We start from the raw sequence: 14,111 nt of genomic DNA, 5'->3' as shown, positions 1-14,111 counted from the left end.
TTGACAAATCTAATTAGGAACGTGTAAGTATAAATCGGGTGTGCAGTATTTAGGTAGCATATGCTTCTTGTTGAATCCTTTCAAACCAATTTCCACATGCACCAATAGCTACGTCAATACTGGATTACATTGGATAGGTTCGCAATGAGATCAATTATATTGATGATGAGGAAGTGGACGACTGCTTTTTCATACAGATGTGGTATTTTTAGTGTTCCATAGTCAAAATGCTAGAAATGGTACCCTTATGGTTTCGTCATGTCTGCCTATCTGTCCTTCTATCTGTCAGTATGTCGCAGCAATTTTAATAACCCGAAAATTATAACACATATTTTAATTAAATTTGGATCCGAGGCGTAATCTGTGAGCCGCTATTAAGTTAAGAAGTAAAAAAATATATTTTTAGGGGGGCACTCTATACATGTAATTAAAAGCAACAAAAAATGACAAAATTAACGTGTGTGACATCATTCAATAGGTCTTTAAAAATAAGCTTTCAATTAAGTTCCTATAAAACTATGATTCTATGATAGTTTTGAAAATAATCGTATACAAAGTCTAAAACTCTAAAATAATATGCAAAGAGAGGCTACGCAGACAACACCATGTTTTTGTATAGCTGACCCCCCTTCATAGCAATTTCTTTGCAGAAAGGGACAACTGTCTCTCCAGCTGACTATACATAAAAAGGTCGGCACTTTTTAATTTTAGAATTGTTATCTTCACACTTTTTACGATATTTCATCCCTTTGTTGGAATCGTTTAAGAAAATATCCAAAATCAAAGACCAAGTGTGTGTGTTGTATATGCGTATAGCCACTATCGCATTATATAATTTGTTTTACAGTACATATGATGCTAGTTTACCGCATTAGTGCGATAATTAATACATTACATAACTATGTCGAAAAATTAAAGGGCCATATGTACTGCAAACTTTGTACGATACATGTGCGAATAGGTAATTCGCAACTCGTGTCGATTTAAAACATTCCCTTCGGTCATGTTTTAATTTATCGCCACTCGTCGCAAAATACCTATTTTTCGCACTTGTATCTTAATGACCTATTTCACAATTTAGGTACGGATACCAGTTTATATACAAGGACCTTTTTTGTATCTATTATTTGAGTATCTCAACGTTAAAAACACTTACAATAAAATAGTTTCTCTGAGAGCCGTGAGGGCCGGTGTCTGTTTAGTAGAACGGCGAGGCAATTATCTAAATAATAAAGCCGAGAAGCATTTTAATTAAAGTTTAAAGGTTTTCCCGGTATCGCGGCGCATTCCGGGACCCAACGTGGGCAACACAACAACACTTTCATAAACCGCTTTATAACTGCTCTCACCTGATCGCTACTTTAATCAGACCCTCAGATCTACTGACCGTGTGCGGGGTCAAAAATGTTTTTTACAGTGTGAGATAAATCTATGCGAATTTTCTACGGACATTATAAGGTAAACGGACTCTAAGGCCTAATTTTCGGACGTTTTTCTTATACGCATGTTAAAACCTTCCAATTCTTAAATCTTGTATGATTTAGATAAAATATGTATATCCAAATCGTTAACTTTTGTTATTGTAACTAAGTATAACTAAACTAAACACAAAGCGACGCCAGTTCTCCCGAACATTTCTGACCCAAACGTCTCCGTTTCAGGTTGGTCAAAAATGCATTCATATGTCTGTCCGTCTGTCTGGATGTTCTCCGCAGGTCGCATTCCTCAAGCGGTTCTAGTGAAAATTGGTGAGCATGCAGTATGTATGTACCTATGTAAACACTTTATTGTACATAAGGGACAATTAAAGATACAATAATAAAAAAATTATATTGGCAATGTACAAAGGCAAACTTATCCCTATAAGGGATGTCTTCCAGTCAACCTTTGAGCAAGTCCGCAGAGTTTGGTTTGTGTAGTTTCGATAATTATAATATAGTTTTTTTTTTTTTTCAAATTGGCGTGGCCCAGGGGGTGTCGCGAGATCTAAAGCTCACAAAGCCCTAGTAATCCCTACTAATATTATAGTAACCGAAAACCTCTGGACATTTTTTCCTTTAAAATAAAAATGTGTAGTATGGCTCGCAGATGTATCTGCTTGTTTTAAACGTTGGCTTAATATCGCAAATGCAAATGTACTTTGTTTGTCTGTCTGTTTCCTTTACACGCTTAAGCCGCTGAACAATTTAGATGACATTTGGTGTTTGGGAGCAGACAAAATCGCGGGCGAGTAAATAATACACGGTCAGAGCTCAGCCTTATAGTGGTTGTAGCAAAGTTGGGAAGAGTAGTGTATGAGGAGAGCTTTCCGCTCCGCCTCGTCGGTAATATTTAATACGTGTAATATATACGAAGCTCCCGTCACTCGCTCCCGATTATAATTGACATCGAATTATTTCATGGGCATTGTGTTACGATTCGGTGGAATGAAAGCAGCTGCGTGTGAAACATGTCATTAATAATTTAACATAAGGCCAGCCAGGACAATTGCAACTACTCTAAATACAAGTAGTGTGTCTAGAGAGCTACTTGTGTCCATGACACTTTCGGCAGTCATAAAATATAGTTCACCCGTGCCATTCATGGGCATGAGTGGTGCGGGGAACTGACGGAACGGGATAGTCTTATGTACTTTCTCTCTCCTATGTCCATCCTCTCCTATCCTCCTATGTACCTCCTGTCTCCATCATTAGATCAGCTCGATGGTACCATAATATTGCATTGGCACCCGACTTTCATATGTATGTAAATTTTCAGCTAAATAGGAAGTCGGGAAGTTGGTCAAATTTAACTTACTACTAGAGTTGACTACATACTCACATGGGTACATTGCAAGTTCAATAAAAGCTCGTAAAAAGCTTGAAAAATGGAAAACATAATTTTGACTGTAGTGACAGATGTCATCTACGAGCTGCTAAAGGCCCGATTCGAAGAATGATTAAGACACGTTTAAGATCTTAGAAAGATCTTTAAAAGATCGATAACTCAACGACATGTCAAAATTTACGTTTATTTCGATTCCGCTGTGATCTCAATAAGATCTATCTACGATATTTCTAACGTCAAAGAGATTCTCATCGCGTCATCTGTCAATTATACGACATACAAACGATATCTAAATGAGAACTTATCTAAACCAGAACTTATCGTTATCGTATCTCATTCTTCGAATCGGGCCGTAAAACTGCAAAATTATCTGCGCACGCGTTGATGTCTTTTCTATGAGTGCTTACAATACCGTATTTTATAACAGTGTTATAATTATTTTATAACAATTTTATTTGTAAGAGAGGCCTTACTCAATACTCACGGAATAAAGGTTGAATTTTATGACCATATTCTCATCGACGACTCGACAAGGCTGACTGACCTCTGCCTATAACTGGGACGTATACTCTTAGTTAATATTGATGTCTTTATAAGCCGAAAACCGATGCCGATTGAAGTCCATAACAGTTTCCCAGGTTTTGAATCAGGGGCCTTGTTATTTTAGTACTAAGCAGGCAATAAAATCGTGTGAAACGTAATAAAAGCAGAATTCCGGAGGTCCGAGTTCGCACGGCGCGGTACAAACACAACTGTCCAACGGTACACCTTATACCTTAAACAATAAGGTGTATAAAGAGTAAGTGAATTGTGTCTATGGTACAAATAGAGCAAGTGGAGTGAGGGTCTGGTTGCAATAGGCGAGCGATGTTCGCGCCGTCGCGCCGTGACCGTGACCGACGAGACGAGTGACAAATGACGAACGACTTGTGTCGTGACGAAACGATGACGCCCGTGACGGCGGCTGCTGTCACATTGGGAGAGCTGATTGCTGAGCTCATTGTTAATCTAATTTATATCACGGTGGACGTAAACAGGCGCACAGCTCATAGGTGGAATAGCGGATACCGCAGCCTTTGGGCGCTTGCAACTCTGAAACGACTACAAGGGAAGTTATATGTACGTACACAAGGATTATTATTTAGAGACATCGTCATCAATTTTTGAATAGTTTATTGACAACTAAACATAAGTAAAAACACAATAAGAAGTTCTGATGAAGTCATCAGAACTCTTTTCACGAAACACAACCAACGTTACACTTATTCGTGGAACGTTCAACGGAGTCTGTGAGCTTTATTCTAACCTAACCTAACCTAACCCCCCCCCCCCTCCCCCACGTGACCTCACGTGTATTTTTATTTCATTTTTTCATTTGACCTAATTTTTTTTTTTTTTTTTTTTTTTTTAATTTATTTAGGCAACAAACAGTCTTGTACAAAAAATAATGTAAACATAAGTAATGTGTTAATAGACCTTGAGTGCCCTACCTTAATAATAATAATAATAATAATGTGAAAAGAAAATAATTTTAAGATAAATAGTATTGTGTAGCCTATGGAGTGATTACACCAATAGGACGTTTAGTGCTCTGCGGGTCCAATACAACAATGCCTTTCGAGGACTGCTGGGGCTGCCCTGGCGCTGCAGCGCGTCGGGCATGTTCGCCGACAGCGGCACGGACGGCTTCCACGCCGTGCTGCGCAAGCGCGTGGCGTCCCTGTGGGCGCGCGTGCAGGGCAGCCCTAACACTCTATTAAAGGTGGTCGCCGAGAAGATGGACAGTCCTATGATCACCCACTGGATGTCCTTGCATGTGAGACCAAATAATAATTTTAATTTAATTTAATTTAATTTAATTTAATTTAATTTAATTTAATTTAATTTGATTTAATTTGATTTAATTTAATTTAATTTAATTTAATTTAATTTAATTTGATTTAATTTAATTTAATTTGATTTAATTTAATTTAATTTAATTTGATTTGATTTAATTTAATTTAAGTTATTTAATTAATTATTTTAATGTAGATTTTATTTATATTAAGTAAATTATTAGATTATAAATTATTCATTATATTTAAGCAAAACTATGGATAATTATGTCCGAAATAAACGATTTCATTTCATTTCATTTCATAGAGCAAATCTTGTTTATACTCGCTATTTTGAAGTGCCAAGTGAAGATTTATGTTTAACGAAACCGAGAAAAAATATCTACTACATACTTTAAAAATACACGTCTCCTTATACCTCCCCTCCCCCATCGTCATCTGTCGTGATTTTTTCGTGACCCCCCCCCATCGAACCTCGCGTGATTTGTGCACAAGCCCAAGGACGCGGGACGTAGACGCTCAGATATTTTAATTTAACGACTCCAGATTTTTAAAGGAATAGTTATTAAATTTGGCTGAATGTTTATTTTCAAATTCAATTTTTAGGTATTTTTAGTCCACCATGACGCTCCGGCGATACCTGGGGCGTCCACTAGTACGTCTTCCTGCTAAGCGGCCCAGGTACGCTCTTTTCACATTCTGATCTTCACTTCTCTCAAGACGGCCTAGCCAACGGAGTCTGTGAGCTTTATTCCCCCCTATGATGGTAATTTCAAATCGGAATAGATATTTATCTTTATTTAAAAGGAAACTTGCAACTTCGTCCCATTTATGTCAAAATGCAGTTCTCATGATGGGATGGTACACATATTTATGGTACTCATATTGCGATTTATCAGCAGGTGGAACTGCTAATGAAGACACATTCGGTACCAGAACTCCACGCTTACAACCTACCTGTTAAACTTTTTGTGAAGTCGGGTTTTAATTAACGAATAACCTAGTTGTTTTGGAAATGTGAGATCCGAATAGAACCAGACGGGATTTATAGTTTCATTTGTTCTATTTAAAATAAAAGTAACAGCAAGAGGGCACCTCACCTGTGGGAGGGCTGTGCGGGGTGCGGGGCGAGGGGTGCGGGGCTCGTCCTCGCGGCTCATTAAAATACCGCGGCGCCGGCGCAGCCCTCGTGTGACGTCACACGTCGCGCCGCAACACTCATGCCTAGTCTATTTCAAGACTTAAGCTAACTTATTTGTTTAATTAAATCTTAGACATGCCAGCTTATGTCAAAGTAGTCGCTTCCTTAAAAACAATTTGGGCTGAAAGCCTATGACATACCGAAGTCTGATAACAATATAAAGGTAGTATTTGCGCGAGCCGCGAATAAAATAAACATGAGTAGACGAAACGTTCTATTGCAAATTTATGAACGCCTCTAATGAGTTAATACGCACAGAAAACAAAAAAGAGATAATGAAAACCCCTTTTTAAAACATTAAATTTGCTTAGAAAATAAAACTAGGAGGTAATTTATTGACAGTTGTATGTGGTATGTGACCGACATCACACAGGCCCGGGGCCCGTGAGAAACATCACTAATTAAGCGAAATCGCAAAAATGTGCTAAGAATCGGTCCTCGGAAGGCGCGAGACGGTTGTGGGTGAAGAGGGGAGAGAAGGGGGATTTCATTAAAATACTCGGCGGGTGAGTAATCTGGCGGATCGGGGACGCGCAAAATAAACGAAGGAAAAAGGTCGACGCTGATAAACTGTAAATTCACGTCGGATATGCCAGGCGGCCGCGGCCGCCGGCACCGCGGCCGGGCCCGGCTGAACCTGCCTGCCTACTTCGTGCTTGGAAGCGGTGGTTAGGTAGGTAACTGTATGCAAGGTTTCAACTGGGTGCTAAAGGAGCATTCTTTGAAATCGGAAAATTTCCAATATACGTGCTTAAAAAAAGTTACACATCATTCGGAAAATTAGTTTCTTTTTTGTTTTCGTATACATTTCCGCGTGCACATGACGTCTGCGTTCAGAGAAATATTCTGATATAATCCAACTATTCAAGTAGTTTAGTACTGGAGAAGTACCTCCACCTTACAGAAAACCTCAGCCAAATAACACTAGACCCTACTCATAGTGTTGTGTTCCTGCCGGTAAGTAAGGTTGCCAGAGCTCAACGAGGGGGTTGGGAGGGGTGTTAGGGTCAGCAACACGCATGTAACTCCTCTGGAGTTGCAGGCGTACATAGGTTACGGAGACTGCTTACCACTATGCGGACCGTATGCTTGTTTGCCACCGACATACTATATAATAAAATAATAATAATAATTCAGCCTATATACGTCCCACTGCTGGGCACAGGCCTCCTCTCATGCGAGAGGGCTCGGGCTACATACTATAAAAAAACAAAAAAGAAGTTTATTTGCTTTCATGTTGTACATAAGTTTTTATGAAATAAAAGGTTCAAACATGAGCCCTGTAAGAGCATGGCAATTCTTATAAGTAACTTAAGCTAACTTAAAGTAAAGGTTTTTTTTTACACTAGGCAAGAACTGTAACAAGCTTAACCAAGTAATAGTAAGCATAATCAAGTAGAACTGGCTTTTCTGGCTGGGAAGTCATTGAATAGAGACGTAACTACACAATATCCTCAAACGTCAGTAATAATCGGTTATTAAAGGGTGCGACAGCATTAGCATAACCACTACTAAATGCATCACGGGAGCGAGATGATGACGCGCGAGGGCGCGACGACGCATTATCGCGACACCTGCGCCCGCGCTGCTGCGACGCGCCGTCTGGTGACACGCATAATCGCCCTAAAGCATTACGCTAAGTTTGCATCCATGACGTTTTCATAGAGTACCTACCTATGTATGTACGAAGACCTCCACACGAAATCTACATTCAAATTTTAACTTCATATTTTAACACTAAACTTCGACTTTCAAAATTTTTACAACGTTTGCAAAATTACGTCCAAATTGCTTTATCAGTCTAATAGACAGAACATGCACTGGTGGTCTAGCGGTAAGAGCGTGCGACTTGCAAGCCGGACGTCGCGGGTTCAAAGTTCAAACCCCGGCTCGTACCAATAAGTTTTTCGGGACTTATGTACGACATTTAATATTTACCAGTCGCTTTTCGGTGAAGGAAAACATCGTGAGGAAACTGGACTAATCCCAACAAGGCCTAGTTTATCCTCTGGGTTGGAAGGTCAGATGGCGACTGCTTTCGTAAAAATTAGTGCCTACGCCAATTCTAGAGATTAGTTGCTAAGCGAACCCCAGGCTCCCATGAGCCGTGGCAAAAAATTCCGGGACAAAGTTTGTTTCGACCACTTTAGACAAATAAACGCACAAACACACATGCATGTCGCCGTAAGACTAATATCGAATATATCGATGCCTATTTATGTAAGCCAGTTCAGTTGCAAATAAACCATCGCTGTGACAGTACGCAAAATGTTTTAAATTTATTGAGCATCCAATACCGAACCTTATAGCTATCGAAACATGGTCCATAATCGAACCGGATGCGAATCGAAAGAATAATAAGATAATCACCGGTCGGCGAGCGCGGCGATACCTGGATCGAGTGCGAAGTGCAGTTGTTTACTTAAAAACATTAATATTCTCAGCTATGCGGCGGTGAAATTATTATCGTCGTGAGTTATAAAAGTGAATAACTTTGTTGTTTTGGGACTTATAACGTTATTTGTTGTTAATCGACATGGCTACACCATCAATAGACGAAGTTTCGGTGCAATTAGAAGACATATATAACAGTATCAAGAAAGCGGAAATTAATTACAAAAAATGCCCCAAGGAGAGGCTAACCCTTGGTTACGTAAAGGTGCGCATGCAATATATTGACGAGTATTGGTCATCATTCAAGCAATTACATTCCGAGTTACTAAAAATATCAACTACGGAACAAAGGCAATCTCTGTTATACTTCGTTGAGAATTATTACGATAAATGTGAAGAAAAATACTTGAATCTAAAAACTACGCTTCAGGACCTGTTGGACTTTAACACACCTACACCGGCTGGCACGCCCATGAATACTTCATCAGTTTCTGGAGATATTAAGACAGTAATGGATGTGAAATTACCTCGTTTAGAATTACCGAAATTTTCTGGTCTTTATGAAGAATGGCAGGCATTTGAAGATATTTTTACATCAATAATTCACAACAACCAGTCATTGAGTGACGTGCAGCGGTTTTACTACCTAAAGTCTTGTTTAATCGGAGAAGCCAGCACAACCTTGAAGCATTATAAGGTCGTGGAGAAAAATTACAGACCCGCTTGGGATACATTGAAGAAACGTTACAGTCATAAACGTCTTGTGGTCAATGCAATTCTCAAAAGGCTGTTTTCATTAAAAAAAATGTTGAGTCAATCTCCTAGCCTATTGAAAACATTAGTTGATAATATGAAAGAGTGCCTTCACAGCTTTAAAGGTCTGTCGATTAACACTGATGCTTGGGACCCCTTGCTTATATTCTTAGCGACTCAAAAATTGGACCCAGAGAGCCACAAACAATGGGAAGAGCACGTGAGCCTGCAAGAGACTGGGGATCTGCCTACGATAAATGAATTGTTTCACTTTTTGGAGAATAAAATACATACATTGGAATTAACGTCTGCAGCGTCGTCGCAAGCCAAAACTGTTAAAGAACGATCATTTCACGCCAGTGCTACATCCGAAAAAAATTGTCTTTTCTGTCAAGATGCTCATGCCTTATGCCATTGCAAGCAATTTGGAAAATTGGATCCCAGCGAAAGAAGCGAATTTGCTAAGAATCAAAAATTGTGCTATAATTGTCTTCTACCAGGGCACTCAGTGCTGTTCTGTAAACTAAATGTATCCTGCAAGGTCTGCCATCGTCGACACCATTCACTCCTCCATCAAAGTAGCTATCGAGGAGCGACGCCAGCAGCTGAAGAGAATAAGACAACTGACGTTTCTGCACATGCCAAAATGGAAGAAGTCGACGACGGGAGCCAAAACGACGATGAAAGGTTAGAAGATATAGCAGCCAATTTTGCAGCAGATGAATCAGCTGGGCTATTGGCTACGGCTATAGTACCGGTACGAGATACGACTGGAAGGGTGATCCTGCTGCGAGCGTTGGTGGATAAAGGATCACAAGCGACGTTTATCACTGAAAGGGCAGCTCAACTATTTAAAGTGAAGAGGGAGTATATTAGAGGGAGAATTACAGGCGTTGGCGACACAAATACAAGGGTTAATCATACCGTCCGATTAGATGTTCTTTCACGATATGAGAATAAATTCAACCTCAATGTAAAGATGTATGTCATGCCTACGCGAGTGACAAAGGTGCTGCCATCCAAAAGGGTACCTATAAATGAAGAATCCGGTGATTGGGCGCATTTGAAAGATCTCCCTCTAGCAGATCCCACATTTAACAAACCTGGAAGAATAGATTTGCTTCTAGGAGTGAAAGTGTACTCACGAATCTTAAAGGAAAAACTAATCAAAGGTCCACCAGGAAAGCCGATTGCTCAACTTACTAGCCTGGGTTGGATTATCTTCGGAGAAATTGATGAATCAAACTCTCAAGATGATGTAATAGCAATGCATCATCAGTTAGACCTGGATAATATGGTGAAAAACATGTGGGAGTTAGAAGCACCTTTTAAACGAGCATATACAGCAGACGAAAGACTCTGTGAAGAAATATACGAAACCCTTCACTCCAGAACTGAAGATGGGAGGTATATTGTGAAGCTACCTATGAGAAATAAACAGCCTCAAGCAACACAAGGTGATACCAGAAGCATAGCTATGAAACGACTTAAGCAGTTAGAATCACGTTTCGATAGGATGCCTCCGTTGAAAACTGAATATACCAGAGTGCTTGAGGAGTACCTAGCCATGAACCATATGGAAGAAGTTCCAGAAGAGGAAATAGAAGATCCAGCTGTCTATCTATCTCATCATGCTATAATTAGAGAGGAAAAAGAGACAACGAAATATAGAATTGTATTTGACGCGTCAGCCAAGGGTTCCAATAACAAATCATTAAACGATGATTTATTAGTCGGACCCCAGCTACAAGAAGACTTGCGAAACATTATCATGCGTTGGAGGATGAGAAAGGTATGCTATGTAGCCGATGTGGAGAAAATGTACCGTCAAATACTGGTAACCAAAGCTGACACCAACTATCAAAGACTTCTATGGCGTAATAATCCAAAAGAAGAAGTTAAAGATTATCGCCTGCTTCGAGTTACCTTTGGAACAGCATCGGCCCCTTATTTAGCCGTCAAGACGCTTCATCAGATAGCTATGGATGAAGGCAAGGACCAACCTAATGCGGCACGAGTCATTAAGGAGGACTTCTATATGGATGATTTGATATCAGGGAATGACACCGTAGACGAGGCCATAACCACAGCACGGGAAGTAAAGAGCATACTACAACGAGGAGGTTTTCACTTACAAAAATGGACATCAAACGAACGAGAGTTCTTGGAGCAAATTGAAGCGTCGCAACGAAGCTCGCGAGTTAAGATGGATATCAAATTAGATGGAACGATTCAAGCATTAGGACTATCCTGGAATGTGGGCAACGACACCTTTCAATATACATTAGAGCTACCCGACATTCCTGAAATTGTAACCAAACGAAACATACTCGCTCAAGTACAAAGACTATTTGATCCTCTTGGGTGGTTGGCTCCTGCAATTCTACCAGCTAAAAGTTTACTGCAACAGTTATGGCTTCAAGGTATTAGCTGGGATGAGGAGGTCAGTGCTGATTTTAAGAAAAAATGGATAAACTTACGTCAAAGTTTTGATTACCTCCGCGACATCGAAGTAGAGCGATGGTTATATACGACTCAAAGTAACTTGCAAGCAGTTTCCGTGCACGGGTTTTGTGATTCATCCACAAAAGCATATGGAGCTGTAGCTTACCTCAGAGTTGAGACAGAAGGAGAAATACGAACTGGAATAATTGCTGCCAAAACACGCGTCGCACCTGTGAAACCAGTCTCTCTTCCAAAACTGGAACTGTGTGCTGCGGTACTCCTCTCTAGACTACTCAAACAAGTAAAAGAAGCAATGAGAATACCCGATACTCACTTATATGCCTGGACAGATTCTTCCGTAGTGCTATCATGGCTATTAGGTGACCCTGGAAGGTGGAACGTATTTGTTTGCAATCGAGTCGTCGAGATATTAGACAACATTGGCAATCAAAGGTGGTACCATGTTGCCTCTGAAGATAACCCAGCAGACATCGCGAGTAGAGGGACAACCCTTCAACTACTAGCACAAGATCGAAAATGGTGGAAAGGCCCGAAGTGGCTGCAGACTGACGACATTCCATATAGAAGACCTGAAATAAAAGAAACAGAATTAGAAAGAAAGAGAAATATACAAGTAAACGTGAATATAGAAAGTGAAGAGCCTGGAATTAAATTTGAAGAGTTTGATACATTGTCAGAGCTTTTGAAGACGATTGTTTATAGCTTGCGATTCCTTAACAGTAAGAAGACCCCTGAAAATATACAAAAGGAATTAACAACTACAGAACTAGAAAATGCTTTAAAATGCTTTTGCCGTAAACTTCACTTAGCTTGTTTGCTCTTTGGCGTACTGAACTATAAAACTCCTGCATATCTTTTCAAGAAGCTATCTTGCATTAAGCTCCGCGAGCGCCGTGATTGTGGAATTCATCTGTTGACGCCGCGTCATGCCTCAGCCGCTTTCCGAGGAAGTTTTAAGTATTCTGCATCCCGCTGTTGGAACAATGTTCCGCCGCCAGTGAGAAACCTGCAAAGTATTCATAGTTTTAAGACAAAGCTTAAACAGTACTTGCTCAATCACCAGCTTAACCAGGAAACCTGCAGATTGGAAACAAGTTGCCTGTAGTCAAGACTATTATTACTTACCACAATGTTTTTGCTCCTTCCGCAATGGAATCGACACCATTCCCCACACACCATCCTTATAATCGTTATTTTATTTAAGCTGATTATGCTACTATTAGTTTTTCTTTTGTTTACATATTTTAGTCAACTTTGTTTTATGGTTTTCATGATCGAAAACGGATTGAGATTATGAGTTTCATCTTATTATTATGTTTGTCAAATCTGTCACTGGATTTAATTCGTGTAGCTACCGCTGACCTGGCGCTAGTTGCGCACGCTTAATGCCGCGCCACGATACGATCCGACCGGACCGGTACAGACTGGACGTTCGTTTCGTCCGTGCAATTTTATTTAGTGTTAAGTATGTTCGTCATGTTTATTTTATGTTTCTTTCCTTTTTTCTGTTACCTTCCGTGATTACTTCGCACTCGATGGTCTCATCGGAAGATCAGCGCTGGAAGTCGCCAGCAACATGCTGAGATGAGGCCATTTCGTGACACTTTACTCTCACTATGTTCTCTTTTATGTCTGTCTATTTCTGTTTGAGTGTTTATGAATAAAACAAATTCTATTTCTATTTCTATTTCTAATAAGATGTGTAAAAATAGTACAAAGAAGAGAGTTTGGTGCGGAGCTAGACAACCTAATGAAAGGCAAGGATGTAAAAAGGGAAAGCACAATAAAAGGGTTGAATCCTTACCTTGATGAGAAAAATGTTCTCAGGGTAGGCGGAAGACTTAGGAATGCTGACATTCCTGAAGAAAGAAAACATCCTATTATCCTGAGTAGTAGGAATGCGTTAACACTGTTAATAATAGCAGATGCTCACCAGAAAATCTCTCTGCATGGCACGATGCCGTTAATGTTTGTCTATCTACGTTCAAAATACTGGATCCTCAGAGTTTAAAACGCCATTAAAGCATATATTCACAAATGTGTTGTCTGCGCTAGACAAAGAGCGATTACACGAACGCAGATTATGGGAGACCTACCTAAAGTTCGCATTACGCAAGCCCGACCATTCTTACACAGCGGAGTAGATTTTGCTGGGCCAATTCAAGTTTTGATGTCAAGAGGCAGGGGAGCAAAATCTAATAAGGCCTATATCGCAATCTTTGTCTGCATGGTCGTCAAATGCATTCATCTCGAACTGGTTGGCGATATGACCTCAGAATCCTTCATAGGAGCCTTCAAGCGTTTTGTTGCCCGGCGAGGAAGATGCACGCACCTATGGAGTGACCAAGGGCGCAACTTTGTCGGCGCCGATAAGGACTTGACCATAGCATGGACAGAATCAAATTTACAACTCCCAGAGCGGTTAAGTAGCATACTTGCTGACGATGGAACGCAATGGCACTTCATACCTCCATATAGCCCAAACTTTGGAGGTCTGTGGGAGGCCGGCGTTAAGTCAGTAAAGTTCCATTTAAAAAGAATACTCACCGCCAATCTTACCTTTGAAGAGTTAAGCACGACGTTATGTGAGATTGAAGCGTGTTTGAACAGTCGGCCTTTGATTCCTGTGGATACCA

The 14,111-nt window shown here is 40.2% G+C and overlaps 1 protein-coding gene across 1 annotated transcript; it reads left to right on the top strand.

The window, feature by feature from the left end:
• Positions 1–8,002: 8,002 nt before the first annotated feature.
• LOC133528151 (uncharacterized) lies at positions 8,003–12,253 on the top strand (the record flags this gene model as incomplete). Its single annotated transcript, XM_061865399.1, has 1 exon — positions 8,003–12,253. A coding segment is annotated over exon 1 (3,855 nt), but the record flags the coding sequence as incomplete, so codon positions are not given.
• Positions 12,254–14,111: the final 1,858 nt, after the last annotated feature.

The sequence above is a fragment of the Cydia pomonella genome, chromosome 19, assembly GCF_033807575.1.
Source record: "Cydia pomonella isolate Wapato2018A chromosome 19, ilCydPomo1, whole genome shotgun sequence".
Lineage (NCBI taxonomy): Eukaryota > Metazoa > Arthropoda > Insecta > Lepidoptera > Tortricidae > Cydia > Cydia pomonella.
Note: the sequence above shows the minus strand (reverse complement) of the source record. Positions and strands in the feature narration are given on the sequence as shown.